Genomic DNA, 15,615 nt, shown 5'->3' with positions numbered 1-15,615 from the left:
GATAATTTTATTTTTATGTTTTTAAGTAGTAGAGACAAGACAGTGATGACATCTGTGGACCAGGTCCGAGAAGGGACAAACATTCTCAAACCTAAAACAAAAATGGTAAGTTATAGAAATAGCACTTATAAACAGTCCTTTTCCCCCTTTCCCTTTTCTTAAAATCCATTTGAAATAAATAAGTTTTGAAATACTAACTTTTCTTAAATAACTTTTTTAAGGCTGATAAAGAAAATGCCAATAGACCTACATGGAGCAAAAATAATATAATGATGGAAAAAAATTGTATTCCTTTAAAACCTAATGAATTAACCAATTCAACTATAGAGATTGATACACATACTTGTGAAGATAATAATCAACTTCTGTCATTTCTACTAATTAAAGATGATCCCCAAATTCAACATATGTCACTTAACCAGACATTTCACCTTAAAAGAAATAATAAAGAGAAACTAATGCCTACAGAAAAACCAAAGCAAGATGTTAACATTCCCAAGAAACCTGTGCTTGGGTTTTATCGTGGGAAAGTTGTTGAGTCTAAGATTAATTCGTTCAGAAAACCTCTACAAGTCAAAGATGAGAGTTCTGCAACAAACAAGAAACCTTCAGCTATTATCTCTAATGCCACCAAGCCTCAGCCTATGAGCACCAGCAATGTAACAGTGAAAAGTGATAGAGCCTCAAATGTGACTACTACCACTAAAATTGTGAGCTCTGTATCTCAGAGCAGACGACTTGTGCAACCTCCTATTAGAAGCCACCACGATCATACCCAATACAAGGTGAAACAAGGCATCAGTAGAACCTCTGCCAATGTTACAATTCAGAAAGGACCTCGTAGAAAAGAACTGATTCAACTGAAAACAGATTTATCTTGTGTCAAAACCAGTTCTGCTCAGGACATAAAAAGAAATGAAGCACGATCAAGAAGCATAGCATCTGAAATCGTAGCAAGGCCTGCTTCATCTTCTAATATCAAACTGATAGAAAAGTCAGAAACCATCGACCAGCGAAGACATACTATAGCAAAGACCAGTGTCAGTAATAGATCGGCTCAGCCCAAAGAAACCACGGAACAGAGAAAGTGAGTAGATGGAATTTTCTTCATTTTGTTACCTTAGTTTTCAATAGAGTAGTATTTGTGAATTTTGTTTGTAATTTCCTTGAGTGTATTAGAATTTTCTTTTGTGCAATCTCTTCTGTCATGTGAGACAAATCCAAGTAAGTGTATATTGTGGAATTATAGGACCTGAAAGTTACTGTGTTTGGGTGTGTTTTATCAAGTTGCTTTTTGTAATCTAAGTTAAAACACCGGATAATAATTGGGAAATATTTTATAAACTCTCCATTTAAAAATGCATTCTTGGAGGTCTTTAAGCATGTCACTGACTTTGTTCAGTGTTTCTTTTCCTTCAGATTTGTGAACTATGTGCGTGCCTCTAGTGAGAAACTACTTAAAGACCTGAAGTATTTTTTAGCTGTTTCTTCATTTGACAGAGTTCTGTCATCAGTACCATAGTAACGTTTATATGCTACTTCTAACTGTAGAGCTCGTCTGACTGAGTGGAAAGCTGGCAAAGGAAGAGTGCTGAAAAGACCTCCTAGCTCAGCAGTGACCCAGCCTGAGGCTGCAGGGCAAAATGAAAAACCGGCCGGGTCCTTCTGGACTACCATGGCAGAAGAAGATGAACAAAGATTATTTACTGAAAAAGTAAACAAGACGTTTTCTGAATGCCTGAACCTGATTAATGAGGTGTATTGTCTTTATCTTATATTTGTGTAGCATTTATAGTTTGCAGATTACTTTTGTAAACATTATCTAACTAAATTTCATTGTCAATCTTTTTGACGAAGTTATGTCAAGGATGTTATGGTGACTTAACATTAATTGTGAGGTTGTTCCGTGTTTGCCTTTAACTGAAAGAGCCCTGGTGGCACAGTGGTTAAGCACTTGGCTGCTAACCAAAAGGTCAGAGGTTCAAACCCACCAGCCACCCCTGCTGGGAAAGATGTGGCAGTCTGCTTCTGTAGAAATTACAGCTTTGGAAACCCTATGGGGCAGTTCTACTCTGTCCTATAGGGTCGCTATGAATCAGAATCAACTCGACAGCAATGGGTTTAGCCTTTAACTGACTACATTTTGCACTGAATTCATATAAGTTTATCAAAGGGATAATTAGTGTTGTTATTTGAGTTTAAACAAGGTATTCCTCTAAGATGTTAATACAGAGTAAGCTTGGAGTAGATAATTGCTTTTTAACTCTGATACTTCTGTTTCTTAACAATTTGTTCAAACATGTTCATTAAGTATTTTCTCCTGTCATTATGAATTAACAAATGGAATCCCACAATATGTAAGAGGATAAACATTAAAACCAAGTGAAGTGACAATCTTTTTTTTTTTTTTACTAACACGTATCTAAACTAGTCTTTTATTTTCTGTTACCTAATACTCATGAGGAAACCCTGGTGGCATAGCGGTTAAGAGCTACGGCTGCTAACCAAAAGGCTGGCAGTTCAAATCCAGCAGGCGCTCCTTGGAAACTCTGTGGGGCAGTTCTCCTCTGTCCTATAGGGTTGCTATAAGTCAGATTCAATTCTACGGCAACGGGTTTAATACTCATGAAGGAGCCCTGGTGGCGCAGTGCTTAAGCACTCTGCTGCTAACCAAAAGATCCACGGTTCAAACCCATTGGCCACTCTGCAGGAAGAAGTTGTAGCAGCCTGCTTCCATAAAGATTACAGCCTTGGAAACCCTGTGGGGCAGTTCTACTCTGTCCCATAGGGTCACTGTGAGTTGGAATCGACTCAACGGCAATGGGTTTGGTTTGGTTTGGAATATTCATGAGTAATAGGCTTTTTCGTAGCCATTCAGAATAAGTTTGGAGTAAGGAAAATGATGATAACTAATGCTTTTATGAATATTTTTATATGAAGTTTTTCTGTCTTTGTCATTGATCTTGATTACAGTAAGCTTAATCATTAATTTTATAATTTGTAGGCTAAAGATATCACACACTTAATTTCTTGCTCTTTTAGGGATGCCCAAAAGAAGAAATATTGGTCACATTGAATGACCTGATTAAAAATATTCCAGATGCCAAAAAACTTGTTAAGTATTGGGTGTGCCTTGCACGTCTTGAGCCAGTCACAAGTCCTATTGAACATATTATTACCATCTACGAGAAGGCCATCCTGGCAGGAGCTCAGGTGAGATGAAAACTTACTCCTCTTTAATACAGGGTAAATGGTTGAGTTGCTTCTGAACACATCACAATGTAACGTGGTAAAATTGTGGTTATGTATATGTAGTAGTAATGAAAAGCTGTTTCTCAGCCTTCTAAAACTTTTCCTGTGTTCTACGGATAGTCAGACCTTAGAAAATGAATATAAGCTGAAATGTAAATTTAGTAAAACTGAACTCTGAGAAATGTTTCGGGGCAACATGTCATTCTGTGCATTTTCTAGTTGGGAACTCTACTAGGAAATTCAATTTTTAGTATTAAAACTGCTTATTGAACATAAAGCAAATGGAGTTAAATTAACTTTTAAAATGTTATCAACTGACGGCTTGTGAGAGAACTTCCTTTCACTTTAGGAGTATACTTGAGCCCTGTATTTGCACACATATAGAAGATAACAATAAACTCGTTTTTCTAACATTATTGCCATCATAGTGGTTTGTTGCCATAATCTCTACCTCTTCCTAGTCTGTTGGTAGAAAAAACCCTTCAGTATAGAATAATATATCCTGAGGTTTTTGTTTGGTTGATTTTTTTGTTTGCTTGTTTTTGGGCAAATGTTCCTTTAAAAGGTATTTCCTTTTGAACAAGTTTCTCAGGAACGTGTTCTTTCTTGGAAATTCTTTGCATAGAAATGTTTTTTTATTTTTGTTTTTTTTTTAAATTCTACATTTTAGCCTTTCCTTAAGAAAGGTATTCACTCTGGTCTAAGCAAAGCCCACATGTTATTTGACCTTACACCTGAAGGAAAATTCAAATAGTGAAAGTATATTTTCTCAGTGTCTAGCTATTATATATAAAACGCTATGCTGAAGGGCAATTACTCTTGACAAGATCCCACCTTGAAGTGTCAGATCTCTACTACATTGAACCTATAGGGAAAATTACCAAGGCAGGTTAGGGCAGTGTAGTTTGGTACCTAACTGGTGCAAAGGCTGCACATAAAAAACAGTAGTGTAAAGAGAAAGATGTAACACCAGAGTAGAAATGAGAAAACAAGAATCTAAATTAGCCAAGGAAATTGAAAGTAGCATGGGTGAGACAGATGTTCAGGACAAAGTTCAGAAGGAAGACTATGAGCCAGTGTTACCTTTTCGTATAATATCTTGAATATGTTGCATTAGCAGGAATGGTAGCTTAAAGGAACATAGTAATGCTTATAATGTGTGGCATATAATGGACACTTAGTAAATTTTTGAATGAATGAAATATGTTGGGCTGGTCAGTCTTAAGCTATTCAGAGATGCATTTAAAAGCACCTGGAACAAAAATATGACCATTGACCTAAATGTAGAGAAAAGGAGATATTAAACTTAATGTAATCACCTCTTTAATAGGTATTAAGAATGGTAATTTAAGGAGCCCTGGTGACGCAGTAGTTAAAGTGCTTGGCTGCTAACTGAAAGGTCTGTGGTTTGACCTCACCAGCCACTCCGCGGGAGAAAGATGTGGCAGTCTACTTCCGTAAAGATTACAGCCTTGGAAACCCTATGTGGCAGTTCTACTCTGTCCTATAGGGTCGCTGAGTTGGAATCGAATTGACAGCAGTGGGTTTGGTTTTTTGTTTTAAGAATGGTAATTTGCTACTTGTTCTTTATTTTGTCCTGATCAGGCAAGCATGATAGTTACCACAGGTTTAAGAAAAATTATGGGGAAATTTTTTAAACTTATGAAATTCTATCCCTGAAGTTCATTTTTATTCTATCAATTGGGAAAGACAGCCATTTTATAATTTTAATGGCAAAATAAGTGTTCTAAGAAGCATGGTTAAAGAACCACTGTGTTATTTTAAAAAATGAAGTCTTAATCACTATGATTTTGATATTTCCAACTTGGACAACCTAGTTACTGTGTGAGAAATATAAAACTTATGAGTTTGCTTTTTTCATTAAAAAAAAATTAAGCCTATTGAAGAGATGCGACATGCAATTGCAGATATTCTAACAATGAAGAGTCAAGAAAAAGTTAATTTTGGTAAGTTAGTTTCTTTGATTTCCTTTAAGTGAATTGTGATTTTATTAAATTCTTTATTGAATTAGTTTTTTTTCTTTTCTGTCCTTTAACTTTTAAAATATGTAGTTTGCTACTTTCCTCATACTTCTGTTGATCCACCTTTGAGATACAGTGGGTTTATGTAGTATGAAGAATTTTTAATTAGGAGATCTGGTTCAAAACCTAAATTTGTCGTCTGTGAAGGTTACTTTATCTCTCTAGGCCTTAATTTCCTGTCTTAAAAATAAAAATGGGGCAGTTGACTGTAGAGAAGCTCATTCAAGAATTCCCTTTACTATGATTAGTAGACAGGGTTGAGATATGAGATTCATTAGCTGTCAGGCACATAAGATGTAAACATTTTCTAGAATCAGATATAAAACCAAAAAAACCAAACTCATTGCTGTCCAGTCAATTCTGGCTCATAGCAACGCTACAGGACAGAGTAGAACTGCCCTATAGGGTTTCCAAGGCTGTAATTCTTTCTCCCGCAGAGTTGCTGGTGAGTTTGAACCGCTGACCTTTCAGTTAGCAACTAAGTGTTTAACCACTGCACCACCAGGAGTCCTTAGAATCAGATATAGGTTGTACCAATTACTGTGACCTTTTGCAAGAGATTTAGCCCCTTCCTTTGTTTTGTAAACCGGAGATATTGTTAATATCTTCCTCAAGATTGTTGGGACCATTGAATGAAAGAATGTATATAAAGCAGGCATTACAATTTGTGGCTCATAGTAAATTCATTAAATTTTAGGCATTGTTGATGTTGTTGTTAGGTGCCATCGAGTCAGTTCCGACTCTTAGTGACCCCACGTACAACTGAACGAAACACTGACCGGTCCTGCACCATCCTCAGTCATCGTTATGCTTGAGCCCATTGTTGCAGCCACTGTCAGTCCATCTCGTTGAGCATTTTCCTCTTTTTTGTTGACACTCTACTTTTCCAAGCATGATGTCCTTCTCCAGGGCCTGGTCCCTCCTGATAACATGTCCAAAGTATGCGAGACATAGCCTTGCTATCCTTGCTTTCGTGGAGCATTCTAGTTGTACTTCTTCCAAGACAGGTTTGTTCATTCTTCTGGCAGTCCATGGTATATTCGATATTTTTCACCAACACCATAATTCAGAGGCATCAGTTCATCTTCAATCTTCGTTATTCATCATCCAGCTTTCACATGCATATGAGGTGACTGAAAACACCATGGCTTGGGGTCAGGCACACCTTAGTCTTCAAGGCTTTGTTAATAGTAATTACTAAATGTGGGAAGAAATCACTACATATAAATGTAACCTAATTTGTTTCCTAGTTAGAATTATTTTTAATTGTTTCTGCTATAATACTATTTATCACCCAATCAGCAAATATTTGAGCACCTATTATATACCTAGGAGCACTTGTGGCGTAGTGGTTAAATGCCTGGCTGCTAACTGAAAGGTCAGCAGTTTGAGCCCAACAGCGGCTCCAAAAAAGAAAAGACCTGGTGATCTGCATAAAGATTACAGCCTAGGAGAAACCCTATGGGCAGTTCTACTCTGTCCCATAGGGTCACTATGAGTCGGAATTCACTCAGTGGCACACAACAACAACAATTATATACTGTCTTTGCTTGTATCTGGTTATTTATTTTATTTTGATTAATTTTAACAGGAGTCAAACAGTTTAAATTCTTTAAGGCTCTTGACAGATGCTACCAAATTGATTTCCAGAGTATTTACAAGTATTCTTTTCTTTTTTTTTTAATGGTATACAAAATGAATTTAAAATATAGGGATCTAGGTCAAGTACTAAACATTAAAATAAAATTCAAGATTACACTGAATTTATAAATTAAATATGTTATATAAGTTTTGGGTTACATTTAATATTTAAAAAAACTGTTCAGTGAGGTAAATATGCTAATGGCTTATCTACATGTGAGGAGGTGGTGCTTGTATTGTCGGTATGTTTAGCTGAACAGGGAATATTTCCATTTATGGTGGCTGTTAATATGCCCCAGGAGAACATGCATATGCTCTGATCTTAACAGTAATATTTAAAGAAGGGGCTTGAGAAGGAATGGTCAAAGAGATAGAGGAAAACCAGCAAAGACTAGTTACCCCAAACAAAAGGGGGACAAAGTTTAAGCATAACCTGATCTTCTCTCTTAAGTGCTAAAGAGGAAAAGTGGAAATAAGAATTTCCTAACAGCCATCTTCCAAAAATTGTGTGATAGATATTTTTATAACAGCAACAACAGAAAAAGCTTGTAAGTGGTTATCCAAGGTATCACAGTTGGTCTCTATTTTCCTGGAGCAACAGAGGAACAAGGAGAGTCAGGAGGATAGGAAGAGGATATGGAATGCGTGGCTAATTGCCTCCATGAACAACTGCCTCCTTTGCCATGAGACCAAAAGAACTGGAAGGTGCCCAGCTACCTTTACTGAACATTTTGATCAGAGATTCTATAGAAGAATCCTGATCAAAAGGGGGTAAATGTAGGAAAGAATTGAAAATTTTCATGGAATCCAGAATTTCTGGAGCCATGGAAGCTGGATGAACCCCTGAAACTGTTGCCTGAGAATCTTTAAACCTTAAACCAGAAATATCCCCTGAAATCTACTCAAAACCAATCATTTAGCTTAACTAGTAAAGAATGTCTATTTGAGCATTGTGCTCTTTTAAGAACTATATGGTAGCAAATTGACAACAGCAGCTTGAAAGATTAGATAAGAAACTTAGGGGGCAGTATGTTTATGTTAATGGAGGAGGAACAACTCGGAAAAAGAGGGTGAGAATGGTTGCACAACTTGAAGAATGTAATCATTGTCACTGAATTGTACACGTAGAAATTGCCGAGTCAGTGTATGTTCTGCTGTGTATATTCTCAACAACAAAAATAAAATAAATTATAAAAAGAAGAAGAGCCGTCTTCCTCATAATTTTTACTGGCTGTAGAGATATGTGAAGAAGATAAAACCAGCACTTACGTCTTACTCCATTATTCCCTCTATCTTTTTATTCCTTTATAGAATAATACTAGTTAGTGGAATCTTCTATCAGGTAGAATACTCGTTACTCCTTATATGGGAAAAAAACTGGTCATAAACTCTAGGCTTTCTGAAATGTATACATTCTAATCAATTTAAAAAGCAAAATTATTTGTAAACAATAAGAACATCTTTGGGAAATACAAGACACATAATAGAGACAAGCACCACTTGAGTGTCTCTTAGGTACCTCAAACCCATCCTATTCAAAATTGAACACATCATGTTCTCCTAAACCCCATCCTCCTTTTGGTTCCCTGTCTCAGTGAGTGGTGCTATGCAGTTGTCCAACCCAGAAATCTTGGAATTATTTTTTACTCCCTCTCTCTTTCCCACCTCCCACCTTGTTCTCCAGCCATTCAAAATCCAGTCAGATTAACTTCCTAAATATCTTTTAAAATCTATCCACTTCTCTCCATCACTACTCCTGTTACTACAGTCAAAATCAACTACAGCTCTTAACCTGGAGTACTTTTTTTTTCCCCCCATTATTCTGGAAGGAGTCATACTCTTGCTTCCCAGTCTCTCCAAGTAGTCTTCTACTCTCTTTACCTAATTCCTGCTTATCCTTTAGACCTATTTTAAATGTCATTTTCTTAGGGTAGCCTTCCCTGATACTCACCTCTCTCCCCCACCTAACTAGGTTCAATGCATCTCTTTTGTGTACCCTGGTTTTTCCCTATGCAATACTTGACACGTTTCATTGTTTAACTGCCTTGTCTTTTGAACTATAAACTCAATGGGCAGGACAGTGTCTGATCTTCCTCACCATTTTATCCCCAGTACCAATACAGTGCCTGGCATATATCAGGCACTTGAATATTTGTTGAATTAATGGATTCCCTCTCTCCCTACTTCAACTTCCACTCACTAAAAAAATGTATAGCCATCATGCAACTGAAACATCTTTTAGTAAAATCTCAAATAATTTCCAAGTCATTGAATCCAGAAGTCTTTTCAGCTCAATGGATTTCCTTGGATGTTTCACAAGTACTTAAAATCTAATGAGGTTTTTTGAATTCTTTATTTTCTCTCACGGCTTCCCTCTACCTATTATCTCTTCCCCCAAAAAAGAGGAGGAGGAAAGCAGAAAAAGGAAAAACCTTGCTCTGACATTAAAGCAAGAAAATCTGGGAGGTATGCCCCTAATCCACATGCATGCTCATTCAGATACACATATACATTCATTTGTTCATTAAATTCTGGCTATTCTATTTCAGAGTCTCTCTAATTGGGCCTGTCTTCCCATGTCTATTACAACAGCTCTGTCTTCTTACATCACAGATCATTAGGTTCCATTCTAGATCATCCTTTACAATGAACAAATCTAATTATATCTCCTTGTCTCTCTGATGATTTTTTCTTCTTTCTAAATAATGTTTAAAAATTTTACATAGTTTTAGGCCCACAGAAAAATTGCAGAGGTCGTATAGAGAGGTCTTACATACCCATCACCTAGTTTCCCCTATTGTTAATGTCTTCTATTACTGTGGCACCTTGTCACAACTAAGGAATCAACATTAGTACATTACTATTAACTAAACTCTCCACTTTATTCAGATATCACTAGTTTTACTAATGTCCTTTTCCTGTTCCAGTATCCCATCTATGATAACACATTTCATTTAGTCATCATATTTTCTTAGTTTCCTCTTAGCTGTGAAAATTTCTCAGAGTTCCCTTTTCTTTTTGTGGTAAAATATATATAACATAAAATTTATCATTTCTATTTTTGAACATCCAATTCAGTGGTATTAATTATAATTACAATGTTGTACAACTATCACATTTATCTATTTCTAAAACTTACTCCACACAGAAACTCTGTAACCGTTAAGCAGTAACTCCCTATTCTTCTCTTCCTCTAGTCCAGTGTAACCATGAATCTATTTTCTGTCTCTGTGAATTTGCTTATTCTAGATATTTCGTATATGTGTCCTTTTGTGTCTAGCTTATTTCACTTAACAATGTTTTCAGGATTCACCCATGTAATGGCATGTATCAGAACTTCATTTCACATTATGGCTGAATAATATTCCATTGTATGTATCTACTACATTTTGTTTATCTATTCATCCTTTTGGCTATTGTGAATAATGCTGCAGTGAACACTGGTGTACAAGTATCTGTTTGAGTTCCTGTTTTCAAATCTGTTAGGTATACACTAGGGGTAGAATTGCTGGGTCACCATTTTACATTGCTACTAAGAGTGTACAAGGGTACCAATTTCTCCACATCCTTGTCAACACATTATTTTTCGTTTGGTAATAATTAATTATTTTCAAATGTTTCTCTTCATTGAATGTGAGCTTCTTAAGGACTGGGATGATTTCTTTCTTATATCTGTATCTATAATCCCTGACACATAGGAGATACTCAGTAAATATTTGTTAATTAGTTGACATCACCGTTTGCTTGGGAAAAGTGATGTTTAGATGGCAGTTTGGTCCTTTTGTTTTGAAATTTTGGTCAACTATAAATAGCCTTAATGTCTTCTGATGTTCTTAAAATTTCACAAAATCTCAGAACAGGAGGGTGAGAATTGTTGTACAACTTGAAAAATATAATTAGTGTCACTGAATTGTTCGTGTAGAAATTGTTGAATTGGTGTATGTTCTCAACAACAAAAAAAATAAATTATAAAAAATTGATTGTGAGGCATTCAGTTCAAGATTAAACAAAAATATTGGCTAAAGCTTAATCTATAAATGTATTTTGTATAGGAGAAAATATCGAGGAGGGTGATGCAACTAAGGAACAAGTCCAAGAAGTCAGCATGGAAGATGCAGGTGTGAATCTAGAGCCAGGAAAACCAAAACTGGAAAATAAACATCATAGAAGTGTGATGTTTCATGATTGTGAGAAAGAGCAAGAGGACAAAACAAAAGATCCAGGCAATGACATTAAAACTCCTGATAAAGAAACCAGGGAGAGTTGCTTGATTAAATATAATGTATCTTCTACGCCATACTTGCAAAGGTAAACTTTTAAAATGTAACTTGCTATGATTTATTTTTATGCTTTTGGATAATAAATGTGGTATTTTAAAATCTTTAAGTTAGCTTCAGATTAGAACTACCATTTGGTAATAAAACGGTTTTCAAACAAATGGAATGTGATTGGGACATTTCACTTTTTAAATACTGTATTTACTTTGCTCTTCTCTAAATACTGCTATTTGAAAAAGAAAACTTTCACATCATTTTACTTTAGCCTCATATTGTGTAGTGCTAATATCAGCAGGTTTGGATTGAACAGTTACCCTATACTACAGATATTTAGATTTCTACTGTGTAGAATTTGTCACATCAAGTAGAGAACTCGAGAATACGTTCCTCACTTCCAGGATCTTGCAGTACCTTTCCCTTTCTATAAGACAAGCAATCAAATGGTTGTAACATACAAGATATAGTATGATAAATAGCATAAAAGTACAAAGCAAAAGTGTTCACACGTATTTTTGAACTCTAGGAATAATTTTGTGTTTTCTTTTTCAGTGCGAAAAAGAAGATTCAGTTTGACAATACAAATTCGATATTTAAAGAGCTCAAGTTTCTAACACCAGTGAGACGTTCTCGACGTCTTCAAGACAAGACTTCTAAATTGCCAGATATGTTAAAAGACCATTATCCTTGTGTGTCTTCATTAGAACAGTTAACAGAGTTGGGACGTGAAACTGATGCTTTTGTGTGCCGTCCTAATGCTGCACTGTGCCTGATGTACTCAGAGACTGAAACAACAGAGGAGAAATAAAGCTGTGATGAGGAATGGGGTTTTTATTATTCCTGGAGTTTTTTTATTTTCTTTTTTGTGGCTTTGCATTTCTCTTAGGTCTAAGGTTGGCCAAGGACCTGAGTATTCTCAGTACTCATGGCAGTGAGCTCCTTTACTAATTTTCACTTCATAGCAGGAGTTGCCTTTGATGCATCAGAATTCCAATCCTACTTTGTCAATCTCAACAGAAGCTGAGTTTTTCTTGAAGATAAGTGTAAAGTTTATCAGCTAGTTCACTATGTTTCTTTGAGTATCAAGAAGTATCATCATAATGTTAGCTTGTTCACTTTTTAAGGCATCTAAAATTACAGAAACATTGTAAGTCAACTCCAATAATGCTGCATCATTAGAAAATAAAGTGTTATAAATAAAATTTATACTTTGCATGGACATGTTTTTAAAGTTTATGACATGCCTCCCTGCCCGTAAATAGAAAACTGACTTTTTTTTCTTTTCTTGATGATTCTGGATCAGTATGAAAGTCAATAATTGTAATGTATTATGTAAAATATTAAGACATGTAGGAGTTAGCTTGCTTTTTCACCAAATTCTTGTTACCCAGACTGCTGTGCTCTTTGTGGCCTTTGGACTGCTTATGGTTCTTCAGATCACTTTTCATCGGTGCTAGTGAGTTAGCATCTGTAGCCTCTTTCTTTCTGATCGCAGCTAAGGTCACCAAGAAGGGTAGTTGACTCAATACTCCATTTCTAAGACATGGTATTTTGTGGTAAGAAAGACAAGGTACCAAACCTAGTGGATATCAGAACTTTAAATCTAGTCTGAGTTTCTTTCTTTAGTTCCCTTTTTAACTTGACTATCTAAAATGTTAAAATCTTAACTTTCATGGTTTAATTTGTATAGTTTATAGACTTGTAGAATCGAGTTAGGGAAGGAACATATCCTATTTAGTAAAGGTCATTCTAATTTAGGTAACATTTCTAAAATAACTAATACTTCTTTATTATGTTCTTCCACGTGATATAAAGACCTATAACTTCACTGTTAAATCATGTCCCCATAAATAGGACAATTAGATACAGTAAACAGTTCTCTTCTTCCAACACATAAATACCACCAATAAAATTGTTCTATATAGCCCTAAAGTAATACTTACATCACATCCATTGTCTACTAACTCAATTCTACAGTTTGAGAAAAGTGATTTTTTATTATGAAATGTTAGTTTTAGAACTGTACATAGTATGAATGTGGTCGAGGATCACATACTTTGCCTTAGTTATGTTCATTAACAGTACACCTAGTCTGTATACAATAAATTAAAAAATATGTATCATGATGTTCCAATGACATTTATTTCAACAAATATTTTATGAAATGCAATTAAATTACAGTGAATTAATTTGAACCTTGCCTTTGAAATACATTGTAGTAAGATTTAACTTGAGGTTTTTGACACTCAAATAACTATGCTTAATAGTGTATTTCCTTTTAAAAAATCAATCTACTTACATAAAAATTTACCTAATTTTTTTCATTTTAATAAAAGCAATAACTTATGTTCTTTATTTTTTTTTATATTTTACATGAATGACCCAAAATATGCCATTTTGAAGTAAACTTCAATCTGGCATGTACTCTCACCTCTGTGCTACGTGTTTCATTTGGCCATATTTCATAGCTTGAAATACCTCAGTGAAAGGTAACTGAAGAGATAAACTGTTTTATGTGTGGGCAGTTTCTTAGAGTGTTTTGGCTTTTTTTTTCTCCCTTCACTGAGGGAAAGTCTAAATGGTCCTGTTTCAAGTATTTACAGCCACAGTTCTGACTCCTCTTTTAGATGCTTAAGAACAGCTATCATGTCTCTAACCTATGTTTGTTCCATACTAAATATCTCCAAGAATACAATCCAGCACATGAGCTTTGAAGTCCAATAGACCTTCTGCATGGTAAGAATCAGCATGAATCCAGTCCCCAAAATGTGGAGAGTGATGAAGTCCTCCCATTCCCACTTCTCCACCCTTGTCACCAGTTGCCTTCACCGCACTCTGACCCCAGCCACCTGGAGCTAGATCAGCACTCACAAGTTAAAAGGAAACTGGACTGTCAAATAGATGCCAGCTGCAAGTCTTGGGCGTCCACACGATACCCCAACCTTCTGACCTGCTGGCCACAAATTTGAGGTTGGTTTCCCACTAACTCTGCAGGATGTCAGCAGCAAGCTCAGGAGTCCACACGACACCCTTTCCTTCTGACCTGCTGGCTCCTACTACTACTCTGGGTTCAATAATTCACTGGAACGACTTGCAGAATTCACAGAGAGTATACAGTACTTACAACTACAAATTTTTTACAACCAAAAAGGATACAAACGAAGAGACGCATAGGGCAAGGTCTGGGAGGATTGGAGTTCCCATGTCCCAAGGGATGCGCTACCCTCCCAAGAGCAGATATTCTCATCAACCAGGAAGCTCTCTGAACTTCCATGAGAAAGATTTTATCAGCCAGTCCTGCATGATTGACTAAATAATGCCTCCTGAGGCTAGTTGATAGTGGCCTCCCAGGTATACCCTACACTAATCGTGTCTCATTAACAACAACAACCCATTCCAAATGGGATTATAACCACAGGCATACAGCCTAGGCATTACAACACATTTTTCGGGAACACAATCCATAACACTGAGGTAAAGCTAAGTCCTTTACCCCACAGTCATGACTGGGGAAAAGGGAGCACTGAGGAACTAGAGGTCTGAACAGAGAACAAGTATAGAGGGAGCAAGGGAGAAAGAAAGCCAGCAGAAGATCAGTCGTGGAGAGGAGGAGACCATAAAGTTTAAGATAGCAGAGGTGGATCAGCTCTTGGCAATCTCGAAGTCCCTGTTGTGGCTTAGGAATCAGTTGTTAAAGTACGAGACAAAGTTCATTGGAAAGAGAAATGAGGGAGTGATTGAAAAGCGATTAGCATTACAAGGAGAGGGGAGAGAGTAATCTAGTTCAGGCTTTCTCATCCTCAGCACTATCGGACATTTTGGGCTGTATAGTACTTTGTTATGGGTGGGTGTCTTAGGCTGTGTTCTCTAGAGAAGCAAAACCAGTAAAGCGTATAAATATATAGAGAGAGATTTACATCAAAGAAACAGCTCACGTGACTGTAGAGGCTGGAACGTGCCAAGTCCGTGGATTAGGATAGAGGCTTCTCCTGACTCATGTAGCCGCAGGGGCTGGTGAACCCAAAATTGGCAGGTTGGAAAGCAGGGCTCTGCTCATAGGCTGTGAAGATCGACGAATCCCAAGATGGGCAGATAAGCTGATACCCCAAGTTCGAGAACCAGAGGTCAGATGAACAGGAGGCAGCAGCAGGATCCAGAGTAAGGAAAAAGCCAGAACGTCTAATTATATTTGGATGCAGGCCACACCCACAAGGAAAGTTCCTTTCAACTGATTGGCTACTCACAGCATACTCAGTCATGGGAGTGATCACATATAAACACTGAGAATCATGGCTCAGCCGAGGTGACACAGAATCTTACCATCACAGTCCACCCCTTGTCAACTTGGCACATGTACACGTCTCAAACCATACACAATCTCCGAATAAAGACAATCACAAAGTCAC

At 36.6% G+C, this 15,615-nt stretch overlaps 1 protein-coding gene across 3 annotated transcripts in view; it reads left to right on the top strand.

Moving 5' to 3' along the window:
* The window catches only part of LOC101361823 (cytoskeleton-associated protein 2-like), a 21,875-nt gene extending 8,608 nt beyond the window's left edge, over positions 1 to 13,267 (top strand). For 2 of the 3 annotated variants that reach the window (XM_023742216.1, XM_023742218.1), the window contains exons 2-8: positions 30 to 105; positions 222 to 1,087; positions 1,552 to 1,756; positions 3,043 to 3,213; positions 5,150 to 5,219; positions 10,988 to 11,243; positions 11,762 to 13,267. In XM_023742216.1, coding sequence (XP_023597984.1) covers positions 46 to 105; positions 222 to 1,087; positions 1,552 to 1,756; positions 3,043 to 3,213; positions 5,150 to 5,219; positions 10,988 to 11,243; positions 11,762 to 12,017 — 1,884 coding nt within the window. In that variant the 5' untranslated portion in view covers positions 30 to 45 and the 3' untranslated portion in view covers positions 12,018 to 13,267. Of the gene's footprint in view, positions 1 to 29; positions 106 to 221; positions 1,088 to 1,551; positions 1,757 to 3,042; positions 3,214 to 5,149; positions 5,220 to 10,987; positions 11,244 to 11,761 lie in introns of those variants that run through there. The other variant, XM_023742217.1, reaches the window with a different exon arrangement.
* The last annotated feature ends 2,348 nt before the right edge of the window (positions 13,268 to 15,615 follow it).

The sequence above is a fragment of the Trichechus manatus genome, unplaced genomic scaffold (assembly GCF_000243295.1).
Source record: "Trichechus manatus latirostris isolate Lorelei unplaced genomic scaffold, TriManLat1.0 scaffold00205, whole genome shotgun sequence".
Taxonomy (NCBI): Eukaryota; Metazoa; Chordata; class Mammalia; order Sirenia; family Trichechidae; genus Trichechus; species Trichechus manatus.
The sequence above is the reverse complement of the archived record's forward strand: the minus strand, read 5'-3'. Positions and strand labels throughout refer to the sequence as shown.